This window comes from Gobio gobio (genome assembly GCF_949357685.1).
Source record: "Gobio gobio genome assembly, chromosome: 20".
NCBI lineage: Eukaryota > Metazoa > Chordata > Actinopteri > Cypriniformes > Gobionidae > Gobio > Gobio gobio.
In genome coordinates this window covers 37,731,789-37,754,196 of record NC_137113.1, presented here as the reverse complement: position 1 = coordinate 37,754,196, position 22,408 = coordinate 37,731,789, and the positions used below count along the sequence as shown (strand labels likewise).

The 22,408-nt window shown below is 36.2% G+C and overlaps 1 protein-coding gene across 1 annotated transcript; it reads right to left on the bottom strand.

Moving 5' to 3' along the window:
- Positions 1–1,976: 1,976 nt before the first annotated feature.
- On the bottom strand, positions 1,977–17,059 carry adam8b (ADAM metallopeptidase domain 8b). Its single transcript, XM_079801759.1, has 23 exons — positions 16,924–17,059; positions 16,566–16,648; positions 16,309–16,415; positions 16,133–16,208; positions 15,690–15,766; positions 15,363–15,546; positions 15,215–15,268; positions 14,805–14,876; positions 13,688–13,857; positions 13,216–13,297; positions 12,937–13,082; positions 11,704–11,881; positions 11,465–11,554; positions 9,754–9,949; positions 7,804–7,906; positions 7,516–7,687; positions 7,344–7,424; positions 7,154–7,238; positions 6,943–7,054; positions 5,684–5,843; positions 3,741–3,776; positions 2,730–2,804; positions 1,977–2,497 (listed from the first exon to the last, which is right to left on the bottom strand). Exons 1-23 carry the CDS (start codon positions 16,973–16,975, stop codon positions 2,441–2,443), a joined length of 2,448 nt encoding a protein of 815 aa, XP_079657885.1. The 5' UTR covers positions 16,976–17,059; the 3' UTR covers positions 1,977–2,440.
- Positions 17,060–22,408: the final 5,349 nt, after the last annotated feature.

The following is a 22,408-nucleotide window of genomic DNA, read 5'->3' as shown; positions in this document are numbered from 1 at the left end:
ATGATGTCTTAACAAATGGTTTCCTCACTGCTTCACAACAACAAGAAAAGTTTGTAACCACAGGAAACAACTGGATGAACCCTTAAAAATGTTTGCATATGCTCTTTTCTATAACTTGCAGCAACACATTTTAACTGGGCTGTGAAGGGTCACACAGCCTATAAAGCAATCTGTAAATTGTTGTTCATTTGTATTGGTCATTGTTGTTTTGTTGTTCAAATTTACATTTTTAATGGGTAAAACTTAAGTTTGGGGACCAATTCTTTCTCATTAGTTGCTTATTACTAGCTTATAGTACTTATAACTTCTTGTTTTCTAGAACTAATGTGTGGTAGGCTACACCTTAGTTCTAGAAAACAAGAAGTTAAATATATTCTCACAGTGCAAGTCCCTGAGAGCTACATTGCATCTGTATATAACAGACAGCTGGTACGACCATTGTTCCTGTTCAGATGCAGGTCATAATCTGGCTATAGAAACAGGTAGAAGGAGTAACACACCAGTGAATGAGAGAATTTGTAATTATCAGTAATCTTGAACTTCAGTAAACTATCAGTAATCTTGAACACTTCAACACTTCACACTTTTCCATTTCAGTCTCTTCATTTTCCCTGACATCTCTCTGTCTCTGGTGTGTGTGTGTGTGTGTGTACATGTGATAGAGGTGTGATGTTATCAGCACAGTTTGCAACCAGTAATTATAGCACATTTTCTTCTTATGAGTAGCCTATTGTACACTTCTGTTTTATGAACTTTAAAAATGTTTGCTTTTACAACAGATAGATAACATGTATATAAGCACAACCTCAAGACAAGAACAGACAAGTGTATCTCTTTATCCTCTCACAGGAGTCAAGGATGTACTGTATTTCCATCTTCACCCACAGGAAGATTAAACAGCTTCGCCATGTGAATCACAATGAATTATTGAGTCACACTTCACAAAGAATCAAAAAGGCACACGTGAATCAGTGTACAGCCCGTATCTCAAAGGTTAGGGAAACATTCTTGCACTAAATACAGGATCAGTCATGTACAATATTATCTGGGCTCATCAGGAGTTGTGAGGGCATTATGTGTGCTCATTGTATATGTGTATGTGGGTGTATTCTAGGTTTTTAACAATGATTATTAATCAAACTTTTTTTGGTGCAATTTTCCAAAATTCAAAAACTTTCATTATTTTAATTGGAAATTTGTACAAAATCAATTGAACTAGAGAATGAAATATGTGGCACACCAAAAAACTGAACACCATATTAGTTCAAAGTGTTGAAACGTTTGTTTTATAATATTTATAGTTTATTAAAGTCTTTGTTATAAAAGATTCATCACTTATAAGATGTAACTAATAACAATAATAATATTATTATTACTAGTATTTTTTTAAAAGAACCCTTTTCAAAGAACCACTTAAAAATGTATTAGGTTAGGTAAAAATGACTTTATTACGGACCATTACCGATTAATTAACATCTGACAATGATATCACCCAGTCATCAGTTAAATAACCGAGCAAATATAAGATTTTAAGTTTTGCTAATTTTATCTCCCTGCACTCTGTTAAATTGGTCTTCAAATGCCTAAATAATGCTGCTCCCTTACCCCTTTGCAAAATAATAACAAGACAAGTGGTACTAGATCCATCACCCGTTCAGCGTCAAAAGGCAATTGTAGGATTCCTTTCTGTTGGGCACTGCCTTTTCAGTAAAGGGGCCGAAATTATGGAATTCTCTTAGAATTCTCTACCAGACCACTTGAAATGTATCCCAACATTACCCATTTAAAAAAACAAAAAAAAACAAATTGTGGTTAATTCAAGAACAATACATCAGATGAATGTTCACGTTTATCTATGTATTTTGTATCTGTCCCTATCCAAATAAACTAAATAAATAAATGCCTAATTTGTGTCTGTGTATCATAAACTCTTAATTATTGTCATAATTGACATTATTCATAAATAGTGTTGAAATGTCATTGACTACTTGTGTATTTTATTGAAGTAACATGCATTGGATCTTTATTTTATGATATTCATTTATAACTAATATTCTGCATATGACATTAGATTGCTAATGCTTACATTTGCATTCAGATATTTAAAACTAAGGCAGATCAGGAAATGTGAAATAACTTTTATTCAGAATTAAATACATACATGTGAAAACAATAGTCTGTAAAAGTTAAATTAAATTAATTACTGTATAAAGCATTTTGGCATGTTGATTATTAGATGTTTTAAATAAATATACCATCATAAACACTACTTTACAAGACAAAAAACAGCTCTTACTCAAGGCCAAGCACAACAGTGTATGTGTGTTTTTAAAGCATAGTTTAAAAAAGCACTTTGTGATTCAGCCACCCCCACACTATAAAAGTGAACGAGAAGGACTGTAATTTGTTCAAATGAGTCACATTATGATTTCACGTCTGGTCATCTTCTTGGAATAGTAGGTGGTCTCAACACAACCTTCACTGTATCACCTGTGACCTGCAATGTAAAAAGTCTACAGTTAACTAATAGTAAATAGTAACTTTTTTACTATATGATTGATGACTTTTGTGGAATGTAAAGATTCAGAATGTTAAAGGTTCTTCATGGAACCATAGATGCCATTAAAAAACCTTTGTTTTTAGTGTAGCTTACATTAACATTACAGGACAAATTGTTTATTATGCAAGCGTACAATGCAATCACTTCAGAGTAAACGCAAGTAACTAACTTTATCTGTCCTCCAGGATCCTGTTGCTAAAGATGGTTTCACTGGTGGAACAGGAGGTGCAGTCGGCTTGATTGCCTACAATTACACAAGAGTATTTTCAAACTGAGAGAATGTATAAACAACTACACAAACACAATGAAACTACACAAACCTCATTAGATCTGTTACAAAGCCTACATCCTAAACCGAATCCGTCATGGTGCAAGCGCAGATGGCTTTTAAAGGGAATGGGAGATGAGACTGATTCGTTTATTGCATGTTACGCCCAAAACACACCCATGATTCATTAAGAGACTAGGTACAACCCTTTTGGACCATGCGCCTGGCGCGCCAACCATTTTTTCCGTCGTTAAACTAGAAAAAGTGGATCGTTAAAATAGGGACCTTTGTGTTTGTCTGAGCAATGTCAGTAACACAGACATGGCGGAATGGTCTTTACTTTGAAAGACTAAATGAAAGGAGTAAAAAGTAGAATCCTTTTTTCTTCTGAAAAGTAATTGTGCAAGACTACAAGTATTCAGTTTCAATATTATTTGAGTAAAGTACAAATTCCCTGCAATAATACTTAAGTAATGAAGTAAAATCACTCAAGTATTTTACACCCCTGATTACAACAGTTTGGAAATACAGTAGCATATTTCTACGCTAACAATGTGTTTAATAAGTACTAATCTACTATAACTGTACTATGTGATGATTTTGGAGATTCCTATATTTAAAATATATTTTGAAATATGTAAAAAGGAAATATATTGTTTGAAATTGAAAATATATTTAATTTAAACCTTCAAATGCTAAAATATGAAAATGTGCAAGAAAATACATTAACATTTTTAAAAACTTAAAATACATTTTGGGTAAATGTGTTTTTTTAAATAGATTCAAATGGGAACATTCTATCTTCTTTAATGTTCAACAGAAGGCAGGAAGTCTTAATTATAAGTAAATAATACTTTTTAGGTAAAACTTTTTTAAACATTAAAAGAACTGTCACCAAAAAAAGGATCTTACCTGTTTAACTATGGTCTGTTGCGGTTTCTCTGGAGGCTGCAAGCAGAATATGAGAACAAATGTATTGTTATGTTTCTACAGAGAAGCAAAAAGACTGCTTTATTCTTTCCTGTCGTGGAAGGGCATTCTATGTGAAACTACAAGAATTTAACCCTAGTCTTACTTTTAGTCTGTCCATACGCCTGTTGTATATTGCACACAAAACTGGAAAGCATTGCTGTAATAACTGTGGACTCAAATCTTTGAACAATACTAGAGTTAGGTTAACTAAAAATCAATGAGCAGAACTTATATTCAAATTGTTCAAGATATTATCAATATTATCAATCTTACAGCTGGTCAGATCAGTGTCAACATGCTTTTGACAACATAAAAGCTGTCTGATAAATCTGGTATTGATCACCCAGTTTGTTATTTCTCCAGGAAATTCAATAAACATCAACTCAATTACTCCACAATTGAAAAGGAAGCTTTAGCCCTTCTCCTTGCCCTCCAGCATTTTGAGGTTTACATTGGTTCCACAAGCATTGCCGGCGCTGTTTTTACGGACCACAACCCACTAATTTCCTTGTCCCGCATGCACAAACAAAACCAGCGCCTTATGCATTGGTCGCTGATTCTACAAGATTACAACTTGGACATTTTTCATAAGAAGGGGCCAGAAAATATTGTAGCGGATGCTCTTTCAAGAATCTGGTAAATTGGTTGCCTTGTTTTTTTTGTTGTAATTGTTAATGTTGCTGGGTATAACAACCATAATATAGGTTTGTTTTAGGGTGGGGGTGTTACATTCTTGGTTACCCCGAGTCTTTCTTCTTTTTTACTTTCACTTTCTTAGTCCCGTCCTATTGGCCCTCACCTGATCCCCGTGTTTCTGTGACGTTCACGACAAGCTCTACAATCCGTCCGGTGCCCGTGGCATAAAAGTAGAGAGAAGACGCCACTCGCGAGGCCCAATATGCTGTGAAACGTTGTTCTGTGTGACTGCCCGTGTATAGTGGTTCTGTATGTCCCATGTGTAAGTGTGCAGGCTGGTGTACCGCCTCGTCTCCATTGTTTCTACCTCTGTTATTGCACCAAATGTCCGAAGGTTGGATAAAGGGACAGCTAATACACTCTGTATTAGATACACTAGTTTAGGGGCGAGTTCCACTCGCTGTATTTCTGCGTTTGGGTAGTTAGTGTAGGTCAGGTAGTGCGTCAGAGACGTAAAGACTCATTCGTTTTATAATTTCTTTTGGTAGTTAGGTTAGAGACTGGGCCATAAGTTAGTGTTGAGTTTTGTTTTGTTTGTTTCTTTCATTTGGAAGCCGCCCACGTTCCTTCTCCAATTCTCTCGCTTTGTTTCACCTTTTTGTGTTTTTTGGTTGCCAGTTGTTCTTTTGGTTTGTTCCATCCTGTGTATATATTATTACACTTTTGGCAATTCAGTTCAGTGTTGTCTGCGTGCCTTTACACCTCATCTGGTTGTGTTATATGCCTGCAGATATGGGACTCTCCTACATTAATGTTACTCCACTTTACCCCTTTGTTTGACCATCTTAGGGGTCGTAATATTAAAACTTTTGGACAGACAGAAATTCTGATTCCAAGCCCATTCGCAATTTTTTTCAGCAGTCTATTATTCGTGTATGAATCATTTTAGATTTACCCAGCCCTAAATGGCATGTAGAAACTGTGACTGGGTGCATTAGTTGGCCAGGTCTATTTTCATCAAGATGGGTGGTTCCTGACCAGAATATGCTGCAATGTGGATTACTTTATGTAGGACATTATGCAAATATCAAAGTGTGGTAACAATACTAATTTGACCCCAACCCTAGTTCCTAATTTATGTCTCAAATAAATAGGGGTGGGATTCTACATTTCATGCAGTGAGAATAGATTTTTTTGACCTTAAGATTATAATGAATGAGCAGCATCATAATAAAGGTTGTACTAACTGGGGGGGCAGGACGGGCCGGGCTCGCTCTAGCAGTTAGAGGGGTGCAGGGTTGAGTTACGGTGGTCCCCATGAATATGGGCTGGCTGATCGGAGGGCGGTCCATCTTGGCACTATTGTTCTCAATAAGAAGGCTCAATTGCCTTGAAGGTGTAGCTTTTCTGTAAACAAACAGACAGATGTAAATTGAACGGACAGATTATAATTACCACATATCACTTTGCATAGTTAACTGTAATAACGGAAATTATAGGACTAAAAAAAACAACATGACAGACGATATTCCAAAAGTAAATTTTAATATTTACAGTTAATATAAAACATTCAACGTAATGAAGAGGTAGCCTAATTAGCACAAGCTCTCTCTCTCTCTCTCTCTCTCTCTCTCTCTCTCGCTCTCTTTCTAATAACTTCATTAATAACTGCTGTAGAATGCTATCAATGGCTCAAGCCTCCGTTACCAGCTTTAAAATGACGTTTCGGAACTAGCAAAAGAGCCGTTGGATGAGATGCGGAAGAAATAGTCCTACTCACAATAGCGATTTAAGTACAAAACTGGACGAATCCCTTTAAATATATCATCAGATCGATGTCTTGAGGTGTGGTAACCGTAGTGTAAGCGGAATAATTGACTCTGGGCCGTTGAATTATTAGAAAAATAATGCACACGCAAGGTGTAACGGCCACTCCACTTTGTGCATCATCACACCGCATCACCACCTCGGGTGTGCATTATTTTTCGAATAATTCAACGGCCCAGAGTCAATTATTCCTTACATATAAATAAATGTGACTTGACTTATATAGGGTCATGGGGATGCTGGAGCCTCAGGTTAATAAAGGCCTTCTGAAGCGAATCGATGTGCTTTTGTAAGAAAAATATCCATATTTAACACGTTACAAAGTAAAATATCTAGCTTCCGGTGGAGCGCCTTCCGTATTTGACTTACGGAAAAAGCGCAACTGGCGCGACGAAGACGCCGGACGTAGCGTAAGCATTTTGAACTGCAAGATTACTTTAATAATGGATGGATACACCTTTTTGGTCTGCCATTCTCTGTCATTATAATGCTTGGATTAGCCAGGACATATTTTAATATAACTCTGATTGTATTCATCTGAAAGAAGAATGTCATATATACACCTAGGATGGCTTGAGGGTGAGTAAATCATGGGATAATTTTCATTTTTGGGTGAACTATCCCTGTAAGACCATGTTCATGATCCATTTGGCAAAGCATGTCAAATCAAACAACTCACGTTTTGTGGCTGACGATCCCTTTTCTTTTTTTACGATAAAGCACTACTCCACATACTAGTACAAGTAGAGCGATTGCAACTGCTACTAAGATGCCAATAGTCTTTGCTTGTCCTATGAAAAGAGTAGAATTTGTTAAAATGACACATTACTGCAGGTAATTTAAATGCATTTATGAATTTTCAGGGAAGAAAAAAGATTGAGTTTGATTACCAGATGGCAATTCGGAATATTTGACTTCACAGGAAGGAGGTGCCCAACCAGGCTCACAGTGGCATTGTTTTTTATGATTACAAATCTGTAAAATAGGAAACCATAACATCCTAAGCATGGCTTTTTATATTATGAATTATAAATATGACATTTTCCTGTTGGTTTCAATGAAATGGAGGTTTGATCTCACCCCTCTACCACTGCATTTCAGTGCGCAGTTTTCATTACTGCCGTAAACATTCAGGTCTTGGCACATATAATCATAGCAAACCTGTTGAAACATAACCGAGAGATTTAATTTTTGTCCCAACAAGACAGAAATACCTGCTGTGATAGTTCAAATAAAATTCTTACAAGCTTACCTTATTATGTCCACATTTTGTGCCAGCAGGAACCATGCTGAGGGCCTCCTTCTCTGATTGGTCCCCAGCTATGTTGCACATAGCTCCCGTTAACGTTTTTATGACAGCTTTCTGACCGGTAACAGGGTAGTCGTTTCCTCCATAGCAAAATATCGTTCCACAAAACATGTTTCTATATAAGGAATAAAGTATGTCAAAATCAGTCTACACCAGGTGCTGTAAATACTGATGCTGGAAAAGTCCATTTGCAAGCTATTTTCACACAGAAAATGATAAAAGATCACATACGGTTTCGTACAGGCTCTGTAGCCATCTTTGGTCTTTCCACAGTGAGAATCATTTTTTCCAAATGTGTTTCGTATGAAGCATACATCAGAAGCCACTTGGGCACCTAGTGAAATAATCAGAGACACAACATTGAAGCAAATAAGGGATGTGACGGTGAGGAAATTTTTCCACCGGTTAATCAACATGTGACAACACTGATAAAACCGGTATCACCGGCGGGGGCTTTTCAATCGGTAATTTTAAACCGAAAGTAAAATGCACACGTTTGCACGCCAGGTGCATGGTCCAAAAGGGTTGTACCTATTCTCTTAATGAGTATTGGGTGTGTTTTGGGCATAACGTGCAATAAACTAATCAGAGTCTCATCTCCCATTCCCTTTAAAAGCCATCTGCGCTTGCACCATGGCGGATTCGCTATTTACATGGCGGAATTTGCGAGCGGAAAGACTGAACGCTTCTCCAGAGAGGAATCCTTTTATTTTTTTCATCTAAAAATGTTTGTTTGCCGCTGCGCGTCCCTGTGTGTGTTGCACACCCGCCTATAGGCGCATATTCCTAACGTGCCCTTTAAATAACACACAAAAATACTGTGCTATTGACTTTTGACTATAGACCAGGTTTTTGTTGGTCAATGGCGCAGTCGTTTTCAGTTTTCAAAATAGCAATGCGCCAACAATGCGCCTGAACACACCTGGTTTTCAGACCAGCACGCCCTTGGGTGAACAGATGAGTGCGAGTGCATTTGCTATTTAAACAACGTGGTGTTGGATGTGAAAATGATAACTGCGTCGGGCTGAAACTATCAAAAAACACTTGCGTCACGCCTGGTGTTGAATTGCGCCGGGTGTATGATAGAGCTCTAATTGTGCTTCGGAAAAAAGTATTTACTGTAGGCCTAGGTTACTTTAGGGCAGGGTATTAAAATAACTACACATTTGAATGTTCACGGTATTCTGAGGTTGGTTAATGGTCATATGACATATAGACAAAATATCTAATCTTTTTTAGCAAGTGTTAAAAAATTTTTTTTTAAATGAATTATATATAGGGCTGCATGACTTGGCCACAAATTAATATTGTAAATATTTTGTCATATATTGCGATTTGAGCTGCGATATGACATTTCATACGTGTCATACATGACATAGGTATCATATCACATACACTGTATGTCATATTGCTATTGCTGAGATATCCATAAATGAAGAACAAAGATTCTACTGTTAATGGAAATAGTTGCTGTGTAAAAAAATATTTTTCAAAGTAGTGAATAAAACAAAGATCGTTGAAATACATTTTAAAAGAAAATACTATTTCAGTCTTTCTACTTCAAAATTGACGTAGACGTTTTAATTCAATGTGTTACTTGCCATTTATTTGTAATTAATTGTGAAATTTACTTGAAATTTCTGTGTTTATACTTGGGTTCACAAGAACCAACTAACACTACAAGTTACAATACAAATTATTTCTCAAATTCTTCACCTTTTAAACGTTTAAACCCTCAAGCTTTTAATATGCCAAATCATAAAGCTTTTATTTTGGCAGAATATTGATGAAAGGCTGTAAACTTCTGTACATACAAATTATGGCAATTATGCAAATGTGACCGTAAATAAATTGAACCTAGTGTACAAATGCATGTTAAACTCAGAATGTCCATGAGTTTGTGAGAAGCAGCATTTACTGTGAACCGAGCTGCTCGTCACTCTGAAACACGCAGCGCAGCTGACTATATACTTTAAATCACTTTTGATTTGATAATTGCGGTTTGCTAAGATTTATCACTATTTAAGTTTGTGCAGCCCCATTTGTTTATTTTAATGTTACATTCAATTTAATTATTACGTTTCCACAACTCGCAAACCCCCTTTCCTTGTGAACCCTGCGCTGGGGAATGTCTGTTAAAAGATGACATAGACGTTGGACAAGTTTTAGACTCATGCTTACTTGTTCCCCAAAGTCGTTGGCAGTGCTGGAGGTGAGTGGGGCATTGGCCATTGTAGCAGTAACCCTGGCCAGAGCTGCAAGGTATGCCATTCATCTTAAAATCATCCTCTGGGCACTGTTCTGAGAGCCCTGTGCAATAATCTGGAACGTCACACTCATTTACAACTGCTCGACACACGCTTCCTGCATCTTTTATCTAGCATGGAAAGAGAAAAAGAATAGCTGTTACTAAAAATCATTTTCAACCACAGCCTCATCTCAGCCTCAGACGTCACGCCCACGGACCGTTGGCTGAACATCTGGTGCATATGGCACACTTATATGGAAACACTTCAGGAGTTTCGAAGTCTGATTGTATGAATTATACAGGATGTCTGCGAGACGTGTGTGTTGCGTTCTTTAACAGTCAGCCTGGAAACAAATGCTGTGACGCCAAACCCCCTCGTGGAAGAAGAATGCCGTTGTGTTTACAACTGTGACAATGAGTGGTTACCAGGATCAACTAAATGCTGAAGTATGTGAAGTTCGCGGCTCGTTTTGCTCGTTAGTAAAAAACACTAAAAACAGAGAAGAAGAGTTGTGGCTAGAAGGGGTACAGCAACGGTAGGAAGTGAGGCAAAATCTCACAATAAAATAACAATAAATGTTTTATTAACACCTACACCTACCCCAACCCTAAACCTACCCTTACAATAATGCAAATACAGTAATTAAATGACGCAGTATTGATGTGCACATGCCCAGTGCCCATAGTTGTATTCCTTTCTAGTCTTTCCCGTGCGGGACGTGGTGTGATGACGTCACCGTTTCACAAAATATACGGATTGGCTGTACACACGAAAACGCATGGGTGTCGTCTTCAGATTTATCCACTCTGGGACCCGGTTTCAAAAAATATCGGTTTCATGCTCCCAAACCACCGGATCCGTGTGGACGAAACGCTGATACGGTACAACATTTTTTCGTATACAGCTAAACGTGTCTCCATGTGGACGGTGCCTAAGCCTTGTGTTTCTTCTGTTCTTTGTGTGATCTCGTCTATATTAGTTTATTCTGTTGTTCTGTTCTAATTTGATAGGTGCATATGTGACCCTGAACCACAAAACCAGTAATAAGGGTCAATTTGTTGAAATTGAGATTTATACATCATTTGAGAGCTGAATAAATAAGCTGATGTATGGTTTGTTAGGATAGGACAATATTTGGCCAAGATAACTATTTGAAAATCTGGAATCTGAGGGTGCAAAAAAATCTAAATCTTGAGAAAAACGCCTTTAAAGCTGTCCAAATGAAATCCTTAGCAACGCATATTACTACTAATAATAATTTTTTAATATATTTATGGTAGGAAATGTATGAAATGTCTTCATGGAACATGGTCTTTACTTAATATGCTAATGATTTTTGGCATAAAAGAAAAATCTATAATTTTGACCCATACAATGTATTGTTGGCTATTGCCACAAATATACCCGTGCGACTTATGACTGGTTTTGTGGTCCAGGGTCACATATTATTCCTTTAATAAAGACATATTCTATAGTGTAAGTTCATAGTGACATTTTGTTATAAAATGGGCTTGAAGAACTTTTCTAGTAGTAACACAGTATCATTTTATACCGCCACTCACACAAGCTAACTTCATCCCAGTCATTTTATCCACAATGCTCTGCAGTGAAATTAAAAACACAAAGTCACTTATTGACATTACCTGGCAATTCTCACAGCACTCTCCATTAGCACAACGTGAGCCTTCAGTGAGTCGGCAGGTCATGGGATCACAGCATGGATTTTCACATTCCTTAGAAGATGGTAAATCATAGTAAATGAGATATGAGATGTGAGTCAAAGATGAACCTACATTAATGCATTAATGATGTCATTTAAAAAGGATCATTTCAAAGCTGGGCTTGACTGAGTCACTACAGACACAGGATGTGTGCGCAATACCTCCACTGTTCCACAGTCACACTCCTCTCCAGGGTCCAGGAAAGCATTACCACAGACAGGCCCACTGTAGAGTCTGTGTGAGCTGGGGATGTCCAGCAGGCAGCTGGGGTTGGCGTTGTCTAGGAAAACACTCAGCTGCTCTAGACTACAGTCACTAAACAGCTCCGGGAACTGCGTGCTACATAGACAATTTCAGAATATGTCATTTTCAACAGTTCACACTTTAAACTGCTACAAGGTAGAGTAGTCAAAATACATTGTTGTCTTTTACAATGATCTATCTCCAACAGAAGACTCACATTGTGTTTTCAGTATAGTGAAATGTAAAGGTTTAAAGAGTTTCATGCACTTGCGTTACTACCCTTGTGAAAAAGAAGTGTGCTTAAATGTACTGAGTGTGTACTTGTAGTGTTGTAGTGTATTTTTTATGTACTTGCATATAATATAATATTAATGAATAAAAGGCCACTTAAAGTGTATTTAAAGAAAGTACATTTTCATGACGTTTCATAACACACTTAAGTACAGTTTTAAAAGGCGCACTTAGTAATTGTCAAATTAAACATTTAATTTTAAAGTACATTTTAAATGATCATGGTTTAATAATCTTTTGTCATGCTTTAAAGAAGTACACTTATTTTGACACGTTGACTAACATAATAAAGCACATGTAAAATACTTGATTATAGTTTTAACTGTAATGTGTTGTTTGCTATTACATTTAAATTTAATATAATTTAAATGTACTAAACTTCATCATTACAAATGTGGAATTACAAATATATTTAAATACATGACATACAAGTTTCAAAAGAAATTACATTAAAGTATATATAAGTTTAGCCTAAATGCTTGTCAGCAGAACACATTTTAAACATATTTAATTTTATATTTAAACTACCAGTATAATACAATTTTATTTAACTGTAAATAACTTTTAATCAAGTGTCCAAAAACATTACATTCAGTTGACACTTAGCGTATATTCTAAACTATATTATTTCCATAATAAGTCTTTTTTTAAAAAGTGTACTTCTTTTTCACAAGGGTATGCTGAGTGGTTGCTTGGCCATTGCTAGTTGGCTTCTATCTGGTTGCTAAGGTGTTATGAGTGGTTGTCAGGGCATTCTTGGTGCTTAGGCATTGATCAGTGGTTGTTTAGGGAGTGAGAGACAGACAGATCTGATTTCTAACCAAAGCAAAAATAAACAGTACATTGAAAATACTGCTTACCCCACACGCTCTGTCATAATACAGATGGAATTGAACTTTGATAAGCCACACGTGCAGTGACCTTCATCGTGGGCCATGCCCATGTTATGACCCATCTCATGCGCAATTGTAGATGCCAAGCCCAGCAGTGAGTTCTTATTATGATCCTGAAAAATAACAGTATATAGCCATTTAAGGAATCATCATATGTAATGTGTCTTTAAAGAAATCATCTTTTTTGTTCAATTATAGGAAGTAATTCACTCCCAGAAAAACATTACTAACTCAGATCATGAATACCTGATTGACTCCTGCTGAACTTTCTGCACACATTGCATATTTGTTTGCCAAACCAACTGTGTCACCCAAAAAATCAATTCCACTGGAAGAAAAGAAAACCAACAAATAAAACAGAACCACTTTACATTATGTTCTTGTTTCTTAACATTGGTTAATGCATTAGCTAACATGAACTAAGCCATATATTTTAAAGCATTTATAAATCTTTGTTCATTATTTGTTCAGGTTAGTTCACATCGCATGAACTAATGTATTAATGTATTAGAAAATGTTGAAATTAACATTAAATATGATTAATAAATGGGTTAGAAGTTATTGCTAATTCATGTTATGTGTGGATGTCATCAACTAATGATAACAAATGAAACCGTATTGTAAGTGTTATATTAAAGTACGATAGGTTCTGCTGTGATATCGTGTAGTGAAGGTCTTAGTCATCCAGCTGAGTAAATGGTTAAGGTCATATACTCACGTCACAAACTGAGCGTTGTCATGCCTGACCCTTTTAAGCAGATTGCTCTTTCTCCACTCAATAAACCGACTAAGAGTGTCATCAGAACTCACACTGACTATAATCTGGTCCTGTGTTGTCCAAACCTCAAGACCCACTAGCATAACCCGGATATTAAGGGGTCGATACAACTGAGAAAAGAATAAAGTGTTTATTATGTTATATTTCCTTATGTCATTTACTAAAGGGGACCTATTATGCCCTTTTTTTAAATATTCGCCGAAATTGCGTACTGTCTAGTAGGTACTACATTTGAATTTACCTCACGACCGTTGAAAAAGTATATAGTATAAATATGAGTAGTATGAATGAAATGTGGATGTACAACATCCGCCATGTTGTCACTGGAACTGGCACTGCTAGGTCACTTGATTTATAAATCCTCTCCCGTGGCCTCATGGGATAGTACATTTTTCAAATACTATGAATTCAGACATACTACTGTTTTTCGCATACTATATAGTAGGGAAGTATACGACTTCGGACGCAGCAATTCATTTTGTTTTTAGGGTCTACTGGAATAGATTTTCATACATGGATATTCAAAAAACACATTATTTTTCACATTGTTGCAGAACCTCTCTTCACAGTCTGTCAGTAACTCTCTGTTTAGTTGCTGTGTCTGTAAAGCCCCTTATTCTGAAAAGCTCGATTTGCTTGGATTGGTCAGCTGGACCCGTGCGTTGTGATTGGTCAAGCGTGTTTGGTAAATGTCACACCCCTTACCGTAAATGCGAGTTACACTACTAACGCAAATAAACAAGATCCTTTTTTGTGTATGTTTGGGGATTATTTAAGTGAGGAATATTGTGATGTGTACATTTCCGGAAATAAACTCAAGACTACAACCGAGGCGTTTCAGGGAATTCAGAAACAGTTCTTACAGATATAGAAAATATGTCCCTTTGGAGTGACTTTGTAACTTTGCAGACCTTTCTCAAGCTAAAACAGCAGCATTACACACTAAAGAAAGTTGAAAGAGAAACAAAATAGGACCCCTTTTAGCTGATTTTCAAATATCGCACAAGTAAATATTTGTATGTTTGACTATATTAGAATAAAATATATGAATTTATACCTTGTCGACGTGATTTGCAACCTCCAGCATCCTGGCTCTGATAATGTCCTTGTTAGAACCATAGTTTATGTACTGTAAGAGTAAAATAAAGCAATCATTTGTTTAGTTTTGTTTTTGGAAAGTTTACTTTCCTGAAGTATCGTGACCAGTACTACTCAGTATGAAAAACAGTCAAAATTTATAAAGCATAAATATTAGGGATTCACTAATATATTATACAGGAAGACAATCAAACAGACAATATTTGACAATTTTTTAATGGCATTGACCTATAAATGTTTATTTAATTTCAGCATTTTTTATATATCAGCAAGATTTTAATGCCTGGATATTTTCACCATCAGTCATTGAGAAACTCATAATGGTAATATATATATAGTATATACATACTTAAAAGCTTAAATTCTTACCTCAGTGTTATCGACCACAAGAAACAATTCCACAAATCTGGGAGTGTGAAAACGCTTCAAAAGAGGATATATCAAGGGTTTTAAATCTATATAAAATGTATTTAATATGCAGAACATTTGCTAGAATTGTGCTATAAGATGTTATTACCCATTTGCTGGACTTTAAGGGGGCAGCCACTGGTGGTTCATGGTCATAAATGGTGGTGGTTGGTTCACCACAAGAACCTCTCTTCCACCTCAGATGTTGATGCTTATAGATCGCATGATCTCCATCGGTGTGGTTTGTCAGGGGCTCAATCAGGTATACTTGCTTTTTCACCCTAACAAAACCTCTATGGACAGAGGACAGAATGCTACTGTTCAAGAGCATACAAATATGGCCTCTAATACTAGTGCATTTCCATTAGGAAATGTATGAAAACTGTCTTGTAATAAACTTGATGTAAAAAGAGCATGCAGTTATGCTGCATGATACCTGATTCCAGTACAGATTGTCACACTGACTGAGGAATCTTCCAAATCCTGAATATGGCCATGATAATAGCAATTTTCCTGATACAAATGATACAAAAGTATATATTTCATACATACAGCTTAAATCAGGGCACTTTAATCAATCCTATGTGACTGGAATGTATGTTTAGAACAGAATACTAGCAGGAACTACACACTATGCCATGTATATACTATTTTAAATAGTATGAGAAAAAATAATAATTTTAAAACAATAAACATTTCAAACATTAGCATTTTACATTGCTGTCACATGATCCTGCATACAGATATGTTTAAAATCCTATATAAAATTATTTCGAATTCTTTTAGCAAGTGGGAAATGGAGTTGAGTGCAGATGATTGTAAATGTAGTAGTTTATTAAACATAGCCTACATAGGTATTGCTAAATTACAGTAAGTTACCTTTTTTGGATTGCTGCTCACAATCTGTCCATCATCTTGATAGTATATTTCCGTATAATTATGTCCAATGAGTTGCCTAAACCACAGTAAATATTTATTTAGGCCCTCTTTAGAGTACAATGGTGTAATAAACATGTACAGACATCTTCAAGTGAAATATAATGCACAACACTCACCTGTTCTTTTCCAAATTAATCATGTGATTTTCCCCTCCAAAGAATAATTTGTATGAGAGTCTATCAGGATACATTTCATGGCTTTGTGGACTTTTATCAGACTGTACCTGCATAGGATTGATATGTTAATCCACACATAATCCACACTGTTGCTTTTCCAAAAATCTAAGAATTAAACAGGTTGTTGTTCTTGTTGTTGTTTTTTTAGGCATTTCTTGCTGCTGTAACTGTAAGATCCCAATAGTAAATAAATGTACCTTATTGATTCTCTGTCTTTTAGGTCTCACCACATCAAACTGCTCTACATGAGGTAAAGTATGGATACTCTTTAGAACACATCCTGATGAAGAATCAAAATATATTTCATTGTTTCACAAATGCATACCACATTGATAAATGACGTAAAAAAATAATACGTTTCTAATAAAAATTCTAAAATATTAACTGATTTGCTAATAACAAGAATAAAGTTCGCAGGAATGTTATTTGCCTTATAAACACAAATTATTTTTTTTAAATAGACAAAAGCGACCAGTTAAATCTTTCAGCGCAGACATGCTTTATAATTACAGGCACTATAACAGTTACATAATTAAAAGAATATCATGTACATACCCCAAAGACAAAGACAGAAAAGTGCCTGAGCGGTGAAGGCAGAACACTGCATGATTACTGCGCGTTATGGTACATGTCTGGCGAACAACATGCCAAAGATAAACTTGAGTTCCGCCCAAGTGGGCTGTAGTTTCACTTATCAGGATTTATCAGGACATGCGCAAAAAAGAATAAATACGGAGAAGGGCCTTTAGCGCGATGCATAAGTTTTAAAAGGGGCGGGGCTAAGAAGGAAACGAAATAATAATTCTATTAATTTGACAAAATAAATGTTTGTTTTTAACTATATATCAATGCATAATATCTCAGTGTCATTTTGGAGGTGTAAATTATTGTCCATACTGCTTTTGAAATAGATCCTCGACGACGTTGTCACGTGGCAGCTAATACTTTTCTCGGCGCTGATCGTTGTGGACCAATCACAACCGTTTGAGATTACAAGATAAATATATTTTTAAATCGTCTTATATTGAACGATGGGGTGACTTTTAATGTTTAATGTTTTAATGGTTTAGATCACAATCATTGAAAATTAAATAAAATAAATTAGTTTAGGTTTTAGTGTGCAAAACAAGACCAGAGATTTGAATGCGTCTCAATGGAGCAACTGGTGATTTGGGCTACTAGCACCCTTGCATGAACACAGCTGTGTTTCCTCTTTACCACTCAGTGGGACAGATCACAACATATCCCGTAACCACAGTGACTCATTACATTACAGGAAACACATGTAATAGTATATGATTAATATAGTTATAGTTTTTACCTTTAGAGACAATTGATGTAGGCTATGTAAGTGATTTTAAACACAATATTTATAAATGTATTTTTTTTGTAAACCTGGACAGTTAGCCTGATATGTGCTATTCAGTATTGCCAGAATGGACTGAAATAAGGTTCAGACAAACCTGAAATATAATTCTGGACATAATCTGAGGACTCTTTTTACTCCCCCAAAATATGTAGAATTTATATACACCGTCACCGGTCAGGCATAACATTATGACCACAGTGACAGTCTCTTCATCGTTCCCGGTCTGCAGTGACCAGTATCTATCAAAAGTGTCAAATTGCTCAAGAAGGTAATGCTGGTCCTGATAGAAAGGTGTCAGAATACACAAAGTAAGAACAAATGCTAAATTGGGTGGAGTCTAATGCTGCCTTCACATGAATTATCGTTAATACAAGTTTCCTAGGTAAAAATTGCTCATGAACGCTCTCCCATTTCGAACTTGAATGTGATGGGCACGTAATCACGACTTCAGAAGAGGGAATTATCACATGTCCAATAGCACGTGAAGGTTGCATAAAAACAATCCTGGATATTTTACCAACACAGCAAGTTACACGAACATGGTTTAACAAAACTACAAAATTTTACAATGTCTTACGAAATGTATTGCAACACTATTATATTTGATTACTTTCATCATGACCATTAATTTACACCACATCAAGGTTTATTTAATGAAGCAAGTGGTCACATAATAGGCCTACATGTTCATGCATTAGGATAACAATCATTTCATTATAAATTCACTTGATATCACGCACTTTACCACAGCATATGGTACCAAAATAATTATAATACATTGCTTACATAGCAAAAAATTACACATTTTTATACAAAACATAAATGAACTAACAGTATGACAAAGCATGAGAAAAAAAACTATTGCTCAGTTTTTGGATTTTCTACTTTGAATTGATAGGGCCACTGTGCTTATCTATTTCCCTTTAATGCTATGCATATTTGGCTATTCTATCCTATTTGGCTTCCTTTTATTCATTATAATGATGACAAATTCATAGAATACATTAAGCCATCATACATTTTGGCCGTTTCGCAATATGCGTTCTTGTCTGTACTTATATGTTCTTGTGAAACGTCATCAGTCGCTGCCCAAGTACTGTGCCAATTCAAATAACATATCCAGCTAAGTACAGTTCTAATCCCTGGATGTGTTCTTGATCTGCCCCTTTTATCAAGGATGCATCGAGATGTGACTTGTGCGGACTTAAGACAGACAGGTATCCCAGAATGCACCTCGCACCAACCACCAAGCATCAATAGCGGATGAGAAAACCCCCATCATTTAAAAATACTAACGAAATGTAGTTTTAAGAGTTTTTCAGGCGAGAATGCGCTTTTTTAAAGCTCAATTCTGTGGTTTATAAAGACAGCGCTCAGCACTCATTAACCCTGCCTAGAACAGCCCTTCCTCGGCTAGTCTTTCTGACGTTGGCCACTGCCTCTGATGTCTCGGTAGTGGTTAAACATGAGAGATAATTAATCTTGTGTAGATATAATTGGTCTTTGGTCTCATGAATCTATAATTTGTTCCCTGGCAAATCGTTCTGGCTGAGGGCAAAGTGAAGTTTCATAACTTTACATATTAAGGCTATTTAACTTTACCGTTGTAGCCTACTAACAATGACTTTGTATGTTTGACTGAATTGTTTGCTTTATTTCTTATTGTATAGCTTCTTATACTTTTTACATATACATTTATAATGGCTATTATTGATCATTAAAATTGACATCTAAAATTTTGCACACTAAGAGAAAAGTTGGTCTTTACATCATATTGATCAGAACACTTTGACACTGAGCAACACACAAAAAAACGCCCACACTGCAGTGTAGCGACGAAATTCTGTAGCGTTAGACATCTCTGCAGCAGTCTATCGCGTATCACAGTCACCAAAGTGATTAACTTATTCACGGGAGAAAAATCAGATAGACCACCATCATCTGTTGAATTCACAGCAGCACTCTGCACACATTTTATTTTGTACGCATGTTCACAACATACAGTGCACGAGGCACGCACGTTTCAATGACGTCAATGCGTAGACTATAACATGGCTTTGCCACTTATACTTATTCAAGTGTGCTTAACAAATTTATACAGTATTTTCTTTAGCAACACTTACACAATAAATACCAAAGTGGGTGAGACACGACAGTTATAAGTCAACTATCATGATTACTGGTTAAATAAGATAAGACATACCAAATTAAGTTTCATATTAAATGTCGCAACATACATTTATCATTCAGTTTATGGCTTTTGAATTGGACAGATTAGATTAAAGGGGTACTTCAGCGCTGGCAAGATGAATGTGTATTTAAACTGGGTCATTTATGTAGTAGAAATGTGAAATTATTTTTTAATTTGGTGCCTTGTAGACTGAGAAAAGACAGAAAATGTATTTTGTCTCATGTGGATGAAAGGCAACAACTCCCAGAATGCACTTGCTTTGCTGCCCAACGAGGCCACTCCCAAGCCACGGCTACCTGTTGCCCACCGCGGCTCCACCCAACCGTCGTTTTGATTTTCATAGTAATAAAATAATTTCGTACAATTAGAGAATAGACACTACAATTAAAAACTGAACGTGTCTTTTCAATAACGTATGAGCTGAACAACAGTCACGGCACAACCGCAGCAGAAGTAAGAGTCCATTGATCACGCGCAAAGAGCTGAGCGCGGCAGTCATTCTCAGCACATGTCCAGTCTGGTGCATTTTCAGATCGCATATGGAAGCTAAACTTTCATAGGAATTCATTTTAAAGTTGAAACTCATTTCTGTGCACCGCTCCGTTATGAATGCTCGAGGCGGAGCACATTTACATTCTGTGAGTGAGATCCAACTCCTGTGGGCGGGTTGAAAACATGCAGACACTGTTGCCAACAAATTTTCAGGGGAAGTTGCTAAAGGCAGATCGAGTTTGCTAAAGTTGCTAATGACGTTGTGACGTCATTGCGCTATGACGTCATTACGTAATCGCAAGGCAAAACTACGCCATTATGTAACGAGTAGATATTATTTGAAATGCTAATTTAGATTTGTTTGTAAAATAAATTAAAGCAATGTGTTAGTTAATATGTACGGATCGAGCCCCACACATGACGTGCAAGAAAAAAAAAAGTAAATTGTGCTCAAAATGTACAAATTTGTTCCCTCGATTTGCTAAACTGTCCACACAATTTACTCATTTGTTCCCTCGATTTATAAATCGTGTGCACGATTTAGCCTACTAGTTTTTTTCCTGCATGTCATATGCAGGGCTCCGTAAATATGCTACCTAAATGATCTTCCGGTTTTTACAGCGATCTTAAGGAATTATGAATGAACCGCTTGGCCTATTGAGCTAGCTTGTACGTGTGTTGTTTGGATTAGATTCACTTTCCAGAAGTTGCTAAAAGTTGCCAAATAAATAAAAAAAAATTGCTAAATTTGTTGCTAGGTGCTTTTAGAAAAAAAAGTTGCTAAGGTAGTCTGAAAAGTTGCTAACTCTAGCAACAAAATTGCTAAGTTGGCAACACTGCATGCAGAACTAGCTCCTACTACTGGCTGTAGTCTTTAGGCTCTGGACAAAAAAATAAAAAAATAAAAAAATCCTCAGATGATGCAAAATGCATCATCTGAGGATTTTTTCCAGAAATAAAATGCATAATTCTCTCATCTCAGGGGGACATGGGGGTGTGGGTGGGGGGGATACACTACGGGTTTCTACTGATACAAATATTAATGCTAAATCACTGAAGTAACCCTTAAAGTGAGATTTATAATTAGTAATTTTGAGGCAGATATACTGATCATCAATATTTTAGATCAGCCATATACAGAGCACTGATATTTTTACATGCCCTTGCCACTTAATATACTGCATCAATGTACTAAACTACACACATTTCAGACAATTTACATTGTGTAATACGAACTCTAAATTAAAGTTACAATTAATACTAGGGCTGCTCGATTACGGAAAAAAAATCATAATCACGATTATTTTGGTCAATATTGAAATCACGATTATTTCACATGACTTTGGGAATGTGTTGCATTTATTAAAAAGACACCTTTCAACAAGTCAATTGAAATTGTAACATTTGTTGTACTTTTTGAACTATTAAAATAAATAATATAACATTCAAATCAAAGTATTCAAGTAAAAATGATAACCAGAAATAAATAAGATCAACAATATGGTTCGGCTATAAGCTTTTCAGGTTTTTCAGGTACGCCTAACATTAGTTTTCAGGTACAGAAATGTATCAAATGTAAAATAACTGCATATTTGAGTGCATAAATTAAAGATTAATCCTATTAAACTTACAAAAGCTATTCAATCAAGAGCAGTGAGTGATGTCCTTGTCTTTTGTTGTTTGACATTAAACCGACAGCAGTAAAGGCTACTGCCCCTTTTAAGACCTAATGCTCGGATATGCGTCGTCTTTATCGACTGTATAAAGTTTACTTAAGGCATATGCATATACTATGTCTGCTAGGATACTCATCAAGATGGACGTTGACATATGTTTTGTGTGAGTTTGTCCGTTCAAGAGCAAGACTTGAAAGAGAACTCAATATTTGCGCGCTGTGAGACGTGTGCCCGCTTTCGGATGAGTGCACAGGGACAAATTCTCACAGCGCACGCTACTTCTCATTCGCGTCTTTTGGCACTAAACCCGGG